The sequence below is a fragment of the Cavia porcellus genome, unplaced genomic scaffold (genome assembly GCF_034190915.1).
Source record: "Cavia porcellus strain 051 isolate PalLab524CR breed Dunkin Hartley unplaced genomic scaffold, mCavPor4.1 scaffold_19, whole genome shotgun sequence".
Taxonomy (NCBI): domain Eukaryota; kingdom Metazoa; phylum Chordata; class Mammalia; order Rodentia; family Caviidae; genus Cavia; species Cavia porcellus.
In genome coordinates this window covers 3,283,466-3,301,484 of record NW_026947502.1, presented here as the reverse complement: position 1 = coordinate 3,301,484, position 18,019 = coordinate 3,283,466, and the positions used below count along the sequence as shown (strand labels likewise).

The window sequence follows — 18,019 nt, the reverse complement described above, 5'->3', positions numbered from 1 at the left end:
TCTCAAAGCAGTTTTAAAACTGATTTTAAAATTTAGTTAACATTTTAAAATTAAACAAGTAAATAAAAACTACTGAACAAAGCTATGCACATAGAAATTGAGCCCTGGCTGCATCCCCTTGCCTGCTCTGCGCCTGGGCAAAGGACGAAAACAGGAGGTGGTCTCTGCATGCCCATAGGGCCCCTGACACACAGGCCCCCAACCCCACAGGTCCCCAAAGCTTGCCTGTCCTCCCTACCTCACCCTCCCCAGGATTGCATGCCCCCCAAGGCTGAGACCTGGAAGCACACTGCGACAGTGGGGCGCAGGGCAGGGGACCACAGCCAGTCCCACAGAGCCTCCTGCTCACTGGGGTGAGCTACAGAGAAGGAAAGGAGGGGATCCTGGGTGGCGCACCCAGAACCTCTGCAGAGAACTCGTGGACAGTGAGAAAGCCCAAGATGCAGACCTGAAGGGCCATTTACTACAACCAAGTGTCTTGTATGCACTGCACCCATGTACCCCTACAGTCTCAAGGGAGGTGCTGCAATCCCAAAGAGCTGACACTGCCTGTCCAAGATCAGGTGTGGGCAAGAGGTGCAACACCATGGGAACACACACCTTGTGGGACCCAGGGACCTGAGAGTCGCTGGGCATCAGCAAGGCAATGGGTAGGGAGGGTACTGGAAAGCAGAAGCTGAGGTGGCTCAGAGCAGCCATGGGGGTCAGGATAGTCCAAGCCTCCTCTAAAAAGGGTAGGGAAGGCAGGGATGGAGCTGAGGGGCACATGAAGGACAGAGGGCTCCATGGGTTGTGACTTAGAAGCATTTCCCTGGCTGCACCCACATCTGCCTGACAGCAGGTGCCACAGGCATCCCTGCAGCACAATGGTCACAGCTGGACACTGGAAGGAGTGTCCCAGGCGGGCCTACCTAGCAGGAAGCAAGGAAGGCACAGAAATCTGGGCATACACGACACTGCCTCATGGCAGCACACTGTTATGGTAATCACTACGACTGCACAGGTGCTTGTGCAATCACCAGCTTGTTACAGACACCAAGCCCCACTGTGCAGCTAGGAAGCCCCAATGAGGGGGAAAAGCACACTGGCAAAGGGAGACTCAGCGGTGGTGAAGATGGTGAGAGAGGTACTGGGACCCTGCCGCGGACCAAGATTGGGCCTGGCGGTCACTGGAGGAAATGCATTGCCCTGGACACCACTGGACAGGACCCTCCTGTCTCCATTTCAGAGGCTCCAGGGCTGCAGACACAGGAGCTGAGCAGCATCCCCAATGGGGCTCACTGACCTGAAACCCCATGCTAGTTTCCTATGGCAAATGAGCATGCTTAGGGAACACGCCCAGACCAAGGAAGACAGTGCCACCTTCTCGGAGCATCAGCCAACTAACCGGCAGCCAAGTAACAGGCAGCAAAGTCTGGCAAAGCCTGCAGGCTGCAGGGCCAGCAGATCTGAGCACCTGTCCCTGGAAAAGGGTGCTCTGCAGCCTGCAGGCAGGGAAAAGGCTGAGGATCAGATGCTGGGAGGCTGGCACCAGGCCGTGCCAAGCAGGCCTGCCTACCATCAGTGTCACTAATCACCAGGGAGGGTGCAGATGCCACAGAGGAAATCTCTAAGCGCCTACCTGCTGCTGCCTGGCTGCTGTCTTCTCACTAGCGCCCTCTGTCTTCGGTGAGCCTGGCCGCCCGCAGGTGCCCTCTTTGTTGCTGCTGTTCATCAACAACTTCTTGAGCTCCATATTCTCTTCTCTGGGTTGGAGGCAAGCAGAGCAATCATGATGCTGGCTCTGAGAGGTGGGGACATGGGGCTGCAGACCTGCTGCTGCTGTGTGAGCTACGGGAAGTGCAGGGAGCATGGTGAGACCCTGAAGCAGCCCACAAGTGTAGCTGGGAGAGCATTCTCTGGACCCTGGGCAGGTGGCCTGGGCGTTCCTAGAGGCCTCTGTGCAGTGCTCCTGGGTTCTGAGCACCTTGCTGGCACCTGTGTGTCTCCCATGTAATCAAAGAAAGAGCAGGCAGTGGGCTCAGCCTGCACCAGCAGTGACTCCGAGCCACGCCTGCCAACACCCTTTCATTCCCATTTAGAGTTATCGTCTGTTTAGCACAGGTAACACTGCTCTCCATTTACTCTAGTTAAAATTTCTTTAAGATAAATTTTAAGTAAAAAATGAATAAACTAAAATCTTAAGTATATGATAAAGTAGGTGTTACAGAATGAGAGTGGTGGTGAGATTTAGGGATGAGGAAATACGGAGAACACTGAATTCTACTGCCAGACAGGTTTCCACTTAGGAACGGACAAACCGGGACAGAACAGCCTTGCCTGCCTCACGGTGCAGGCGTAGACTCCGCCTTTGAATGCGTGAGTCTTGCTCAGTCTGACCTTCCGCATCCACGGATGTCACTGTGGCTATAAAACTCTCCAACATGGCTGACTGGAAGCAAGCGTAGACAGGCTGGCCGGGGCTTGGCATGCATCCCCATGGCCAAGCTGTGGCTAGCTGACTTCCCTCTCTGTCACCTTAGTGGGGTGTGCATGCAAGGTGCACAGCACACCCTTTCCAGCAGTGTGAGGGATGGCAGCATCTCATGCATGCAGAGCTCGGAGACCTGGGTGGGTCTTGCCTCTTTCTGGGGCTCAGGCCCCCATCACACAGGAGGGCCAGGCCTGTAGGACCACATAGGACCTGAGCTCTGACAATGGGGCTGAGTGTGACCCTGGGCCCACCCGCTCATGGAAACAGACACCAATGACACCTACGCTCCTTGGACCACCAACCTGGAGTCTGGCCAAGGTGGGGATGGAGGACGCAACGACCTCCTGAGGCCCAAGACCCACCAAGGCCACACCGGATTTCTGTGGGCCTCAGGAATATCTGAGCAGGGTAGGAGTCTGGCCAGCAGGGGGCAGCAATGCCCCAAACTGGCTCCATACAGCATACAGCCAGCCAGAGGATCCCCAGGAGGGCAAGGGTCCAAAGGGAGAGGTGAGGTGCAAGCACCAGCCTTCCAGTCCGCAGACCAGTCCCATGGTACTGAAAGGGCCCAAGAGGAGACGCCACAGCAGCCCAGCAGATGGGCAAGAGCCCGAAGGTGGCTGAGCCCAGAACCTGGACCTCGGATCCCACGTGTTAACTTTGCCTGCCCCCTCGCCCAGCCTGCTCACCTCAGCCTCTCTGCAGCCTGATCCCGCTGCTCCAGGCCCTTGTCCAGCTTGGCCTTCAGGGCCTCATTCTCTTTCCGAAGCTGCTCACACAGCGTCTGTGGGGTAGAGGGGTGGACAGTGGGGTGAGCAAGGGTGTCCCCTCCTCCACGCAGGTGTGGTTGTACCCCCTCTAAGTGGCTGTACACGCACGGTCCCTGGTGGGCCCCACTGTGGGAGCTAGCAGCCAGCAGCCTGACTGGGTACTGGCCTGGGCCTCTCTGTGCCCTGGAGATACCTCATTGAGGGGTGACACCCAGGTGACACCCTGGCTCCCTGTGCCTTGCAGATGTCCTCTGCTGCACCAGGTGTGAAAATGTTTGTTGACTGGACCATGAAACAAATCAGCGGAAGAATGAGGAGGAACCAGATGAACCCACCTCCACCCACAGGCCAGTGCCTGAGATACATGGGTGGAGCCTCTTGGAAACAGCACCTGCCCCGTCACTGAGGGGGCCACCAGGGGGCCCTGCTTGCTGCCCCCCAGGCCAGGGGCTGTGCCCTAGCCTCTGTGGAAATGTCCCAACAGGCACCAGCACTCAGCACTCAGTGGACAGGACTGGAAGCACATGGTCCCTGTGCTGCTCGCCTGCCAAGTGTGTGCTGAGTGCAGACACTGGTCACCATGGTGAGGGGGACAGGGCTTCGGACCCGCTGGCCTCTGGAACTTGTGTTCCAGCAGGAAGTGCAAGGAAGAGGGAGAATGAGCAAGAAAGCTTCCCCATAAAGTAAACCTACTGCAATGGGTGGACCATCACTGTCCTTGGTGGTTGTGTTTTGAAATTTTTTTTTTCTCTTTGAATGGATTTGAAAAAAAAAAAAAAAAAAAAAACTACTGCCAACTATGGTAGCAGCTAAGGAGGAGGCAGGCAGGAAGCTCACATAAAAAGCTGAGCTTCACAAGGCCCGTCAGGAAGGCTAGGGTCCCCCTCCATTTCAGCAGAAAAGCTGCTGCTCAGAGTGGCCTCAGCCTGCCCAGTGCCAGCTTCACCTGCCAGCTTCCGGCCTGCACCCTGAGGCTTTCGTGGCACCCAAGCCCCAGCCTGCCTGCAGGCCTGCATGCTGCACGCCCACCTCTGTCCTGAGGTGCAGGGGTGTCCCATGTGCCCTCTGTCCCCAGTCTCTCTTCATGCCACACACCCAGCCTGGACATACCCTGCTCCTGTCAACCCCATCTGCCTGAGGTCAGGGGTGGCCCCTCTTCTCCCCTCATCCATGGATGTCTGCAACACTCGCCTACTGACCAGTGGCTGGCAAGGAAGGAGGGTCTCTGGAGGGTCACCAAGGTTAAGTGGCTCCTTCCCACCTTCAGCACTCAAGGCTAAGACGTCCTGCCCAGCAAGGGCGACCCCTCACACCATCCTGCCAGTGCCTCGTGCCCTGCTAGATTGCATTGTTCAGCACAGCAATGGCTGGGGAAGCACCCCAGTCACAGCACTGCAAGGGACAGTGGGGTGCAGAGAAGACAAGTGACAGAGAGCCATAAAGAACTAGCAAGCCATTGGCCTATTCCTGATGCATAGGGAAGCTTTCAGAGAGTTCCACTGGCAGGGCGGGGTGGGCTGTGACGCTGGTTAAGAACACAGGCATTGTCTGTCTGGCAGCACTGGTATGTAAACCAGGACCTGCACCCTGAGCTACGTACGTCCTCAGCCATCTTTCAAGTTTTTGTCTTGAGGCAGGGGTGGCTAAACTGCTAAACTGTCCAATTTGGGTGGCAACTTCTGACCCTCCTCCTCAGTGTTCCAGAGTGCTGGGATGGCAGGTGTGTGCCACCACACCCAGCCAGGATCATGAGCTTTAGAACCCACAGGCTGAGGCTGGACGGCAGCTCCATGTACTTCGAGGTGACGGGCAATGAGCATTTCTCCAGGGCTGCTTCTCCCTGTGATGTGGGGACAGTACTGTCCCTCACCTCAGGGGAGGAGAACCTTTGTCTTGCTCCGCCCCCTGCACAGAGGACAAACGCAAGGCGGGCCACCCGCCACAGCTCCCTGGGGCCCCTCAGGGTATAGCCAACCTAGAAGAGTGCACTGCCCACCTCAGGCTTCCCCACTTCTTTCCCCTTCCTCGCATGGTCCACCATTTCCTTACAGCGTTCCACTTGCCACCCTGAACAGGAAGCCCACAACTCAGGCTCAGAAGTCCCCACGGTGCGCCGGGTGCCCAGGATTCCTCAAGAGCCGGGGGCGGGCTCACCTGCAGGATAGAGGTGCGCTGCTCGTTCTTGTGCACCTTAGAGGCTAGACGGTTGAACTCCAGCGCCATACGGCCCAGGTGGGTGAAGAGCTGGCTGTGGTCAGGCTCCTCTGCACACACGCTCAGGGTGGTCTCCAGGCGCTGCAGGTGCTGCATCAGATTGCCGTCCCCGCGGGGCAAGGGGCCTGGCTCCTGTGGGCAGGGGGTGTTACTGGGCTTTGCTTCCTCCACTGCTTCTCCTTTCCTCATGACTCAGTTTCCACACTGGCCTCAGCACTGTCCTGGGAAATTCTCTAATTGCACAGGTTCCCTGTCTGGGGCTGACTCACAGGGCAGGACCCAGGCCGCAGGACACTTGCTAGCTCTGCAGCACCAGGGCCACCTTCCTCCTACACTCCAGGCCTTGCTGAGTGCTGCGGGCAGATGTTCAGGCGGCCTCCCTGGGCTGCTGAAGGCCCACACTGGCCCTGCCCTCCTGCCTCCTGGGCTTCTGATGAGGAGGCAGGCACTCAAGAGAGGAGCAGTCTCCATGGGTGCACCCTGCTCCTCAAGAGCCGAGACACTGCTGGGAAGGGCTCAAATGTTCCCCTGCTTCCCAGAGAGCCCCAGACTCCAGATGGCTGAGAAGTACAACTCCACCCCTTTCGGAAAGCACACGTGGAGTGGAATAGATTGCAGGGAGCCAGTCCACCTCATGGTCTGCTCTCTCTACAGCACTCCAACCAAAGATACTGCTCGGATGGGTCCACGCAGGCCCAGGGTCTCCACAGGAACCTTCCAGACCTGACTTCCCTTCAGCGGCAAGTAGCTCGGAGTGGCCTCCCCTCTGTCCCGCCTGCGTCCCTGCACCAGGCCCTGCTCTTCTCTGGACTTCAGCCCCACAGCTTCTACTCTACCTCTGCAGGTCCTGCTCCTGTGTCCCCTCTGCCCACATTCCGGTTCTTCCAGAAACAGGTTGGGGAGTGACGGCATCCCAGCTATGGGGTCTCAGGGCTCATGCTGGAACCAAGGTGCATGCAGAGGCATTTCTCACAGCCGCCTGGCAAGTCAGTGGCCCAGCTTGGACAGAGCGGAGGGTTCCTAACTCCGATCTGTGCTCCTGCTCGCTGACCTCCCTGTCCACACTCACAGTGCCCAGTCACCTAGGGAATGCCTACTTCATGCTGGCAGCCCTGCAAGCTAAGCCAGCCCTGTGCTTGCTTCCGATCTTCACTGCAGTCCCCTGCCTTTCCCAGATCTAAAGGGGCGGTGCGCGCTGTTATGTAAGGCACTCGAGACTCGCCCCACTCGGCTTTTGGCTTCGGGCTTTCTCTGCCCGCCCAGTGCCTCCTGGGGCTGGAGAAGGCTGCCTGTGGCCCAGCATGGTGGTAAGCATGCAGGACTAACGGAAGAACTTCCTAGAGACCAAGGGGCTGGTGAGCAAGAGGGGAGCTGACTTCTGCCACCCTGAGGCCCCACAGCTGGGATGCCCATCACTCCCCTACCTATTTCTGGAAGAGCTAGAGTGTGGGCAGGGCCGACACAGCTCCCCTGTCACTCTTCAGGGCAGAACAAGGGACACAGAAGCCCAGGGGACAGATGGGGACCCTTTCTAGCAGCACCGTAAGAGCTGCCTGGAGCAGCAAGGAGCCTCCTCAGCAGAGTGTGCTGGCACACGCCAGAAGCCCCTTCACACACATCTGAACAGAAGAGCAACAGCCACCCAATCCTTAGGGAGCAAGGCAGCAGGAAGCAGGGCATCAGTGAAGGGCGGGACTCCACATTCCCAGCATAATGCAGAGTCACAGGCTCCCAGTCAGGCGGGCAGAGGGAGGGGAAGGAGGAGGAAGAGAAGGGAGGGGAGAGGAGGGAGGAAGAGGGAGGAGGAGGAGGAGAAGGGGGGGGAGAAGGGGGAGGAAGAGGCAGGAAGAGGAGGAGAAGGGGGAAGAGGGGGGAGGAAGAGGGAGGAGGAGGAGAAGGGGAGGGAGAGGAGGAAGGTTCCAGATTGCCCAGAATGGCTCTCCACTAAGTCATTTTAGGAGAGAAAAGCAGGAAGACATGGTTGGCACAAAGGTGGCAAAGTGTAAGGCACGAATGAGGACGCCGGAGAATATGCCTTGGAGCTGAACCAATGTGTGTGCCTCACCCCAGAAGCCTGCACACCTGCCTCAGTGGCCCTGGACCTTCCTGGCTCTCCTGCCCCCCAGGCTAGGACTGCGCGGCCCCCGGGGCTGAGTGGTCCAGGGCTGAGACGCACTGTGTGGAGGCAACTGCCCAGAAGGCAGCAGGGCTGGCGGCCCGCACAGGCTTTCACAATAGTTGGGTGCTGGGTGCCCCATGTGGGGAAGTCATTGGCCCAACGATTTGCATACAAGAGCGAGAAGCACCCCCTGCTCCAGGCCCTCCGAGTCCCCATGTGATTGCAGGGCACCCAAGGGACCTGACTGACCCTGTGCTTCTCACACAGGGCAGCTGCCGCAGCGCAGACCAAACATCAGGACATGCTCAGAGCCTCTGTCCACTCACCATCGAGTGCCTGGGGTGGCTGCCACTGTCCGGTGGAGAACTTTGCTCCTCAGAGGGGACCACTTCAAATTCAGAGGACGTGCCCTGTGGAGAAGTGAGGGGCTGTTCAAGAGAGCACGCCTGGCCTCTTTGGGACCCACTCGGGGAGCAGCAGGGGAAGGGCAGGACCAGGGCACCCACTCTGCAGCCGGAGCCCGCCCAGCCAAGCCTGCGGGCGCTCTGCACTCCTGTGTGACTACACTGTGGCTCCATCTCCTGTCAAGCTGCTGTGCTCATGGGAGGGCCTGGGGCGTCCCTGGAAGTAACTAGTTTGCCCCTGTAGAACAGGGCTGCCTTGGAGGGCTGGCACTTCAGGGTTACCTTCTGTTCTGTGTCGCAGTACCAGGGGCTGAACCCAGGGCCTTGAGTGCTAGACGAGCACTCTACACTTTGCAGCATTCTCAGCCTTCTAAATTTAGGACAGCATTGGGGATGACAGGTGTGAGCCACCATGCTCGGCGATGGTTACATTTTTGAAGGGCCTGGACTTTTAAATGTGTTCATGAACTTCATTCATTCTCAGAACTCCTGGTGGAGAGGGTCTGAAGGGGGCATCTCCTGGGAAAGCTAAGGAAACAAGGCCATACAGACAGCGCCTAAGCAGGCACTGGACCTGCGACTGCGGGCACCGCTATGGCGTTGGAGCTGTCTGCTCACCCATATGGCTCTGACCAGCTGTAAGGTGACACGAGCAACATCTGCCACAGCTACCACCAGACAAGCTCATGCACCAGCCTTGCCAACCTGGTCTCAGATGCCAGTGGAACAGACTGACTGAGAAAAGTCCCAAGACAGTTCAACACAACGCAGAGTTTCTGAACTCACTCAACCCCTCAGTGACCATCTAAGCCTGTACTTTTTCATACTTCACAGCCATTCCAAGTAGACTTCTCTGCTTGCTCACCTGACTGATGGGGCATCGGTCCAGCAGAACCTACACTGGCTCTAGGATTCCCATTAAACCCAGTTAAAAGACCATTACCTGCAGGGCACTGTGATGCATACTTGTCACCCCAGCAAGTGGGAGGCTGAGGCAGGAGAACTGCTGTGAGTTGATGGCGAGCCTAGGCTACATAGTGAGTTCAAGGCCAGCTTGAACTATATAGCAAAACCCTGTCTCAAAAAACAACAAAGACTATCTTAACCTTCCTTTGTCCTGAGCCAGGGCAGGACAGACGAAAGAAACCACACCCAGAGTCCAGCTCACACCATAGTCTCACACCATAACCACAACTCTGGTCTGAACCCTGCCCTACAGAGTCCTCCTAGCCCTATCATGGTCCCAGTTACCCGTGAGATTTTGAAAAAGGCCCTTTTTTCCCCAGACAGAACCCCTTGGGTGCCTCTCCCAGGCCTAGGATATACCCAGTCAACCTTCCCAAAACTGCAGAGGGTTTTTCTTTTTGTTGAGACAGGGTCTCCATACATAGTGCAGGCTGGCCTTGAACTCATTATGTAGCACAGGCTGGGTTTGAACTCACAGCGAACCATCTGCCTCAGTCTCCTGAGTGCTGGGAGTACTGGCGTGAGCCACCATGTTTACTGCAGGGGGTAACTCTTAGGGCATCTGAGTCCCATGTCACAGGTCTATTTTCCTAGCACCAGGCACAGTGTATACTTTGCTAAATACTTTCTTATATATTTTGTTATCCAACCTTGTAAAACAAATTCATTCCACACACCAGGTCTTCCTGCTGCGTTATACCTACAATTTCCACTTTAAGTGGGCAAACTGATGCCTCACAAGCTTTGAGACTGCCTTGCTCAGTACTGCTAGCCAGTTGGGATGCTGGTCTCCGTATTTCTGTATCGCCCGTAGGACAGTAAGGTCTGGCAAACCCCAAATGCAACTTACACTAGACGGAGGCTTTGGGCCTGGTGTGGACTTGTCGCTTGGGTGTGCAGGAGCAGTGGGTGGTGCTGTGACGCTAGGGTCCTTTCCTGGAACAGACAAGGATCGCTGAAGATGACACTGAGAAGGGGGACAGTGCAGATGGCGGCCTTCCAAGGGCTGTGCTTGACCAGGAGCCCTGACACAGAGTTCTCCCCACAAGATGGGGATAGGGTGGGCAGTTCTCTGAGGACTGAGGGACAGAGGTGGAGACTGGACAGACAGGCTCCCTTTACTAGACTTGCTAAGGTGCTACCACTACCTGGGCCCGCTTCAGTGACAGTAAGGACAGTGATTTACAACTGAGAAGTGGATTTGTAACTATTTTCCTGGTACTATATTCCCATTTCTTTTTTTTGTTGTTGTTGTTGGTTTTTTTTTTTTTGGTACTCAGGTATTGAACTCATGACCTCGCACTTGCCAGGCAGGCGCTTATGCTGCTGAGCTAAATCCCCAGTCCTATATTCCCATTTGAAAAGGAGATAGGAAATGGGCTTGGCAAGATCACCGCCTTGCCCACAGTCCCACCCAACAAACCAGGACCAAACTCAGCTGTTTCCCCAACCTCCTGGTGCTGTATGCCGGGTGCTCGAAGGTGACTGTTTCACTTTGGGGTAGGCCTGGCACCAAGCAGGCACTTGGGAAGGGGTGCTGAGCACTGGGCTGGGCACAGGTGGTAAGGTGGAGCCATGGCAGGTGGCAGCTGCGTGCCCCACGTAGCCCCGTTTCCTCCCTGTTCCCAGACTTTGGCCTGGGCTTGGAGATGGGCTGGAGTACTGTAGGGTGACCACACCTTGTCTTTGACCCTTAGTCACTGTCACACCTGCCTTTAACAGACGGACGTGTGAACTGTGCTGTGCCAGGCTAACAGGCAAGTCAGGATTCTCCGAGCTTCAGCTTCCTGAATTACAAACCGTGGGGGAGGGGCAGAGCAGAAAGCGCTGAGACACAGAGCTGCCTGGCACCGCATGCAGGGCACAGGTTGCTGGTTAAGTATCTGTCAGGTCAAAACTCAGGCCAAGGTCCTGGGGCACTGTCTGGGGTGGAGCAGGTCACTGAGATTGGCTCATACACCAGGCCTAGGAGCAATGACAAACCGGCCAGTCTAACAGGACTCTGAAGTCCCTTCCAGATCTTCTGACTTTTCCGGGGATTCTGTAGCCAAAATAGGCAGGAGGTATGGCTGAAGGCCAGATGAAGGGGAAGCAGACTTTGGAAGGAACGGGGAGCTGTTGTTCAGGGCTGGGTGCTGGGGCAAAGGAGCACAGTCATCTCGACCCTCGACCCTCTCTTACCTGTGAGCTCAGTCAGGTGGTCAAAGGAGCCCAAGGAAGGAGACGGTGGCGCCTCGTCATCCTTGACGAGCTCCTCTGCCTTCTGCCGGAGCCTGGATGCTTCCATCTGGGATTCTTCCAGAAGCTCCCCTGGAGAGACGGGGAAGGAGGAGCAGCGCAGCCGCGCTTAGCCAGTGCAGTGCTTGTCCCTGGCCCGTGGTCTATACCTCCCTCTGCCTGGTTTCCAAGCGCAGGCCCAGAGCTTCACCACCACAGCTTTGTGGCCCAGGTGGGACAGAGCCAGCACTGGCCTACTAAGAGACCCAGAACCAGGCTGGAGTGAGGAAGATATCTTGGCAATCAAGAAGACAGGAATGAAAGGGAACCCAGAACTCAGGAACCCAGTAGGAAGACCAGGTCCCCTGGTGTTCTCTTCCTGCCTCACGCCTCCATGTCTGGCCAGAGCACAGGAGGCCAAGGGCACTCCAGGGCCTGCTGCACAGTACCCCAGAACTGGCCACAGCCTAAGCCCCAGAGTCAGGCGTTACTTGCATGGTGGAGGCCCTGGGAAGACCACCCAGCACCCTAGGCTGCTTCCCTCCTCTAGCTGTAGAAGAGTAAATCCGCCCTCCCCCTCCAGCTGGCATCCCAAGCAGGAGTCTGACATGTAGAGGAAAGCATCTGAGAAGTCAGGAAGCCATGCTCCTGCCACCTCCAAATCCTGAGGCCAGAGGAGTGACATCAGGGCAGAGGAAGAATTTTAGGAGCTAGAGGGTGGAAAAGTCTGAAGAGCCTGGCATGCAGGAAATGCTTGTATGCCTGCATGTGGGCACACTTCGGGTAGAAGGTGGGGACAAGCTTAAGCAGAAGCCAGAAGAGAAACTGAGGGAGCAAATGCCACTTTGCTTTAGCTCCTTGTCCCCCTCTTGGCTGTCTGGGCAAGGCTGGCTCTCCCTACTGGTCAGGCCCCAGAAGAGGAGACGATGACAGTTCCAGGCTCACAGTCTGGGCCTTTCAACCCCAACTCCCCATCCTGAGCATCTTCAAGGTTCTTTGGTTGATGGGGAATCAGGACTGGAATATTGTCACCACGCTACACAAGTGCACAAGGACACATCTATGAGGCAGGGCCACCGGCCAGGGGGTAAAGTGGTAAATGCCAGCCGTGTTCTCCCACCACAGACTGCAGGAGGGGCAACCAGGAAGGAAGCAGATGCTCTTTACCTAACATCTTTATCCCTTGCATTTTTTCCTTCAGCCGAGAATTCTCCTCCACTAGGCGCACAAGAGCTTCAGAGGCCTCTCCTGGAGGTGTGCTGCCTCCAGGGTCGTAGATCCGGTAGGGTCCTCTCCCTTCCATGGGGGTGGCTTAGCCCACCTGGCTGTAAGGACAACAGCAGGGAATCAGGGGACTGGGCAGGCCATCAGGGCATTCTTTCTGGGCCAGCTCTCTCCTGCCAATGTGCCAAAGGCAGCCCACACGCCTCAGAGCAGGGCAGAGATTTGGGGCTGGTCTGACCACAGTGTGCAAGGCAGAGTAGGTGCCACCCTGGACCTGGACACTGGGCTCCATCGTGACCTCACTGCACTGCCTGCTCCCCAAGGACAGCAGTCAACTACAGAGGTGCAATGTGTACTAAGAGAAAGAACCTGGACTTGAAATCAAAACACCTGAGTTGGTGTCCTGCCTGGTACACCCAGGCCAGGGATCCTGCATCCTCAGTGCCCCACAGTATCAGCTATGACGTAAATGTCACCCGCACACTTAGCAAATGAGTAAGTGGCCTAAGCCATTAACTCACTGCGGCCTGGGGGAGTCCCAACCCCTCTCTGATGAGGGGAAACAAGTGTTAGACTCAATCGCTGAACTTTACCAATTGAGAAAACCCTGACTAATATTTCATACACTGTCACCCTCCTTCTCTGGTCTCAGGTCACGAGCAGGCTGTCCCCTACAGTTCTAATGAACACGAAAATTTCCCACCAAACCACTGTCTACTTATTTGTACAGCAAGTTTTTCTGTATTAATCGGTTTGATTTCATCTGCTTTATTTCATTTAAAATTATCCTGCAGAGTAGCCTCGCAATCCTGGTTCCATGACTCAACGAGAGAAACTCTTCCTGTTCACAAATTCATTCATGACAATTGTGCTGGGCTGTGGGCTGGGTGTCAGGAAATCACTGCTTCCTGGAAGGCTCAAACCCCAACAGGAGCCAACCTTGGCCCTGACTGCTGCAAGCGGAGGCCCTGAGCACAGCCAGCCACGTCCTGGTGCAGGGTCCCGCAGGCACACATCCTCATGAACTTATGTCCATGAAGTAGAGGGCAAAAGGATGTTAGACAGGTGACAAAAAAGTCTAGTGACAAAAATTAAGCAGAAAAGTGAGGCGGGGACTTTCATAAGAAGCAGGAAAGGCTTCACAGTGAAGCAGCAACCTGACAAGTGTGGGGAGGTCATAGAGCAGAGAGAAGGCAAAAGAACGCAGCCAGCCTCCACTCCAGGACAGCTCCTAGTGCATCCACCATGGATCTCAGAAAGACACAGGAGAGGCCCCAAATCTCCCTCCCCCAGGGCAAAACCTGCGCTCCTCAGAGATCTTCGAAGGCCCTGTCAAAGCCGCAGAGACCAGGAAAAGTGAAGCCGGGTGAAAACCACCACTGCTCATTAGCCACCCGTCAGCCAAGCAGTACACTTGGCTTTCAGATGTCTTCTTTCCATGAAGACACATCCGACCTCATCCTCGTTTCATCAGGGACACAGTGGGCATGGCCAGGGTACATAACTCAGCTGAGTGACAAGGCCACAAGCACAGAGCAGCTGCAAAGCCAGCTGCACCTGCCTAGGAGGGCTGAGTCTTTATAACCTGTGTCATCCAGTCAGGCCCCATAGCATCCTCTGCAAGGCTGGCGAGAGGGGGACAGAGAGTCTCAAGGTCATCTGCAGGCAGTCTCAGGCTAACTAGTAGCCTCTGGCTCTTTCCCCTGCCCTGTAGCTAACAATGAACAAGCATTTTGCCAAAAGGTCCCCGGAATGGAAGGGACTAGGAAGAAAAAGTTCTGCCAAGCAAGGCAACTCCTCCAAAGGCTGACAAACAGATGAGCACACCCTGCAAGGGGCGCCCTCATCCTGCTGGGCCCCATGAGGCAAAGGACAGCTGCCCACACAACACACAGAAGTCACCACTTGCTCAGGAGCAACTAGTTTTTAGCTTCAAAGGTCAATGTGATAAGCAGGGCAAGGCAGCACAGATGCAATGCAGCTGGCGTGAGTGAAGCCCTAGCCAGCTCAGGTGCTGCCCCAAAGCCCTGAATACGGGAGTGGAGGGGAAGGGGGGGCAGGGTCCTCCCCTACTGGCCTTTCTCCTCACAGCAGGATAAAGGGAGTGGCGCTTTGGACTCCCTGAGGCCGGCAGGCAGGCACCACAAATCTCCACCTCATGTTTCCAGAACTCAAAGGTGGGCTGCCCTTGGGAGGGGAACAAAGTTCACAGGTGGGGAAACTGAGGGCTGAAGGGGTCTGATGTGGCCTTGCAAGGTAAGTTTTAGGGGCGTCTTGGCTCCTGTCATTCGCCCTAACAGACCCACGTCAATCAACAGTACACGATGACATGCATCGTTTCTAATGCCCTGCCTGGCATTCTCAGCAGATTGGAAGCCCCCTGCATGCAGATCCTCATCCACCTGTGTGCTGGGCACCTTTGGAGAATGGCCTCAGCACACCTCCAACTCACAGCAAGAGGACTGAGAGACCTTGGTCCTCACTTCTGGAGAGCAGGGTCCCAACACCCCAGGGAGAGCCTGCCTATTATCCTTAGCAGAGGCACTGTGCGCAGTGGTGGGCTTTCGGGCAGGGACAGCAGCTACTGTGAGGAAACTCCCTGGACATCCAAGGGGCTGCCACAGTAGGGGCGCAACTCTGGAGGAAGGACAGAGAGGAATGGGGAATTTACAGGCATGCTGACCTCAGGCCCCACCGGTCAGCAGCAGTCCCAGAAGATCTGGGCAGACAGGAACTCCCTGTGGTGAGTGACACTCCAGTCACCTCTCCTGGAGAATTGAGCTCAGGATGACAGAGCTGGAATGGAATCTCCAGAAGGAAGCCAATCCCCCGTTACCAAGCAGGGAGGAGACAACAGTCAGTGCATGAAGGCCAGGGACCTCAGGGACAGTGTGAATCCCTTCCGCAGCACAGTATAAGCACAGTGGAGCAGGTAGCACCGACCTGTTGAGCAGTAGCAGGAGCTCACCTGCTTCTCAAACTCGGCACAAGCAGGGCCCAGAGCAGGGAAAGCCAAAGTCACGGAAAAGGCAGAATGGCGTTGGGATCAGGAGGTCCCACTCTATACTGGAGCCCTCACTCAACTTCCTATGGGGTCTGGCTATACCTAAAAGCCACATGTCAGCAGGTGATCCACCAGCAATGACACACCAGCCCACAAACAGCCACAGGTGAAGAGCAGCCAGCTCAGACCTTGCAACAGATGCCGTGGCAGTGGGAGGGGGGCCAGACCCCTAGGTGGCATGAATTTGCGTAGCCACTAACATCTGTCCAACACTCAATATCTTCCCAAGCCCGGTTTTCCGTCTGATCTCACCGTAGCCCTGGGAAGAAGGCAGGGCTGATGGGTCTGACAGATGGGGAAACCAAACTCAATGGGGATTCACTGGCCCAATTTTATGCCACTGGTGGACCCACAAGCTGGAGGAAGCGCTGTTCTCCCTGGCCAAAAGGAACAGCTCAGTCGGATCTCTGGTCCCAACTGACAGGAGGTCATGGTGGTGGGGCCGAGATTTAGCCCAGTGGCATAAGAGGCAGGCGCATGATTATGACTTAAATCCCCCATATCAAAAAAATTGAGAAAAAATGGGGTCATGGTGGCAATGTGTACCTCCCTGGCAAAGAGGGCAGGGACTGGGTTGGGGTTTATCCGGGAAAGAGCTCAGAACAGAAGGTCAAATCTGCTCACCACCTGTCCTTTTCCTTATGCACAAGGGAGGAGCCAGGACCGCAGGGAAATCGTGTGATGTGCTAATGCTGAGCAAAGGACCAGAGGAGACCTGGGCCTTAGGAGTGAAGGGGACAAGCACGCTGGAGCCCACACCACCTTGGATCAGAAATACGGGTCCACACCAGTCTAGGAGAGGCCGAGGCAAGTCAGGCGCCGAAGGCACCACCCTGGAGACAGCAGGCCGATCTGGGCCTTATCTCTGCACTGCTCCCAGCTCTGCCCCACTGCCCTCCCAGGTTGTGGGCCCGCTCAGCCACTCACTCCCCCTTAGCTGCCTCATCACAGGAATCTCCTGGTGTGAGATTAAAGAAAGTACATGAAGCAAGATGTGTAAGTTGGCAGGGGTTTTCACTTTCTACTGCATATTTTCTGATGACTTTATTTATTTAATAAGAAACACACGTTCATTTTATAATTAAATTCCCAAAGGAGTAACAGTGATACCCATGATGATACAGTAACAGAACCCAGCTCAGTATTCCACACACAGCATGCAGCACATGCTTGGCAAAAGTCTGGGGCAGTAACTAAGGGCGCAGCTGATCTAAGCACCTCAGCTTCCCCTCTGCAGTCCCTCCTGCAACAGAGAATTTTGGGTTCCTCTGTGGACTCAGGAAGCAGGACTACAGCTTCTGCTAATTCCCAACAACCTGCAGATAACCCCTCGCTGGCCTCAGATCCACAGTCATGGGGTACAACACTTCAGCTGGTGAAGATGAGGCTCAGAAGATCAGGACCCCAAGAGATGAGACGAGACTGGACCTCACTGTAAGGAGGACTGTCCCACAAGTCTACCCAAGCACAGCAAGCGAGCACCCTGAACGACACTGCAAAATGCAACTCACATTCTGGTTTGAGGGTGATGTCTGGTCCTCCATGGTAGCCCCAAGTGTATTGGTCAAGACTAGGATAGACTTTGAGGGAGTGAAACCACTCTGACACAGTGATGGGAGACATGTCATGATACATCTGTCCAGCACATGCAACACAGCATCAAGAATGAACCCAAATGAAAACAACGAAACTCAGTAATGACAATTCCCATAGAGTCCCTGACTGTAACCAACATGGTCACACTCTGGGGGGGGTGTGCTGGGTAGTGGTGGGGCAGACTGCATGGCAGGGGCAGGGACACACAGGAACTCACTGACTGTACCTCCTTTCAGTTTTGCTGCGGTGCTGGCCATGATGGCACACACCTGTAATCCCAGCAGTCGGGAGGCTGAGGCAGGATATCACTGTGAGTCTGAGGTCAGCCTGGGCTATATAGTGAATTTGAGGCCAGCCTGCACTATATAGCAAGACCCTGCTTCAAAAAACAGAAAAAGAAAAAGAAAAATTCCACAAACAAATCAATTTTGCTGTGGACCTAAAACTGCTCTTTAAAGAAATAAAATTTTAAAAATAATAAGATAAAATATTTAACTTAAAAACAACAAAAAGGGCCAGGCCACACTCCTGAGGACTGTCAAGCTTGCCATCTGCAAGCCCATAGCGCTCACGTTAGACTGAATGTCTTTGCGGGGCCCTCCCCAACATGTTCCCCAGTAAGGAGCCCAGGACTTCACACTGGGCGGGTTCCCTGTTCAGTGATAAAGATGCTGCAGGCTTAGAGGCTGATACAGAAATGGGGACTTGAACCCAACACCCATCAAAGCTAACAGAGCAAACACTTTCCCCTAATGCAGGGGCCTGCAACCACGGCACTAGTGCGACAGTGCTGGGGAGCACTGCAGACCTCCGCAGTGCCTCAGTCTTAATAGTCTGGGATCTGCAATCTGCAGCCTCCCTCTGGGCAACCTCGCCCTAACGAGCCACCACCCCAGCTTGGACTCCCCAGACGTCCCAGTCCGCCCTGAACAGCCTGCGGACTCTGTCCTGTCCTCCTGCCCCTTCCTCTGC

General features: G+C 55.6%; 1 protein-coding gene across 7 annotated transcripts in view; it reads right to left on the bottom strand.

Annotated features, from left to right (window-relative positions):
• The window catches only part of Tnip1 (TNFAIP3 interacting protein 1), a 41,659-nt gene that overhangs the window by 9,723 nt on the left and 13,917 nt on the right, over window positions 1-18,019 (bottom strand). For all 7 annotated transcript variants that reach the window (XM_013146734.3, XM_013146735.3, XM_005001250.4 and 4 more), the window contains exons 2-8: window positions 12,331-12,488; window positions 11,128-11,256; window positions 9,797-9,882; window positions 7,903-7,986; window positions 5,398-5,589; window positions 3,163-3,257; window positions 1,622-1,745 (exon numbers count right to left, since the gene is read on the bottom strand). In XM_013146734.3, the coding sequence (XP_013002188.1) occupies window positions 1,622-1,745; window positions 3,163-3,257; window positions 5,398-5,589; window positions 7,903-7,986; window positions 9,797-9,882; window positions 11,128-11,256; window positions 12,331-12,466 (846 nt within the window). In that variant the 5' untranslated portion in view covers window positions 12,467-12,488. The remainder of the gene's footprint in view (window positions 1-1,621; window positions 1,746-3,162; window positions 3,258-5,397; window positions 5,590-7,902; window positions 7,987-9,796; window positions 9,883-11,127; window positions 11,257-12,330; window positions 12,489-18,019) is intronic.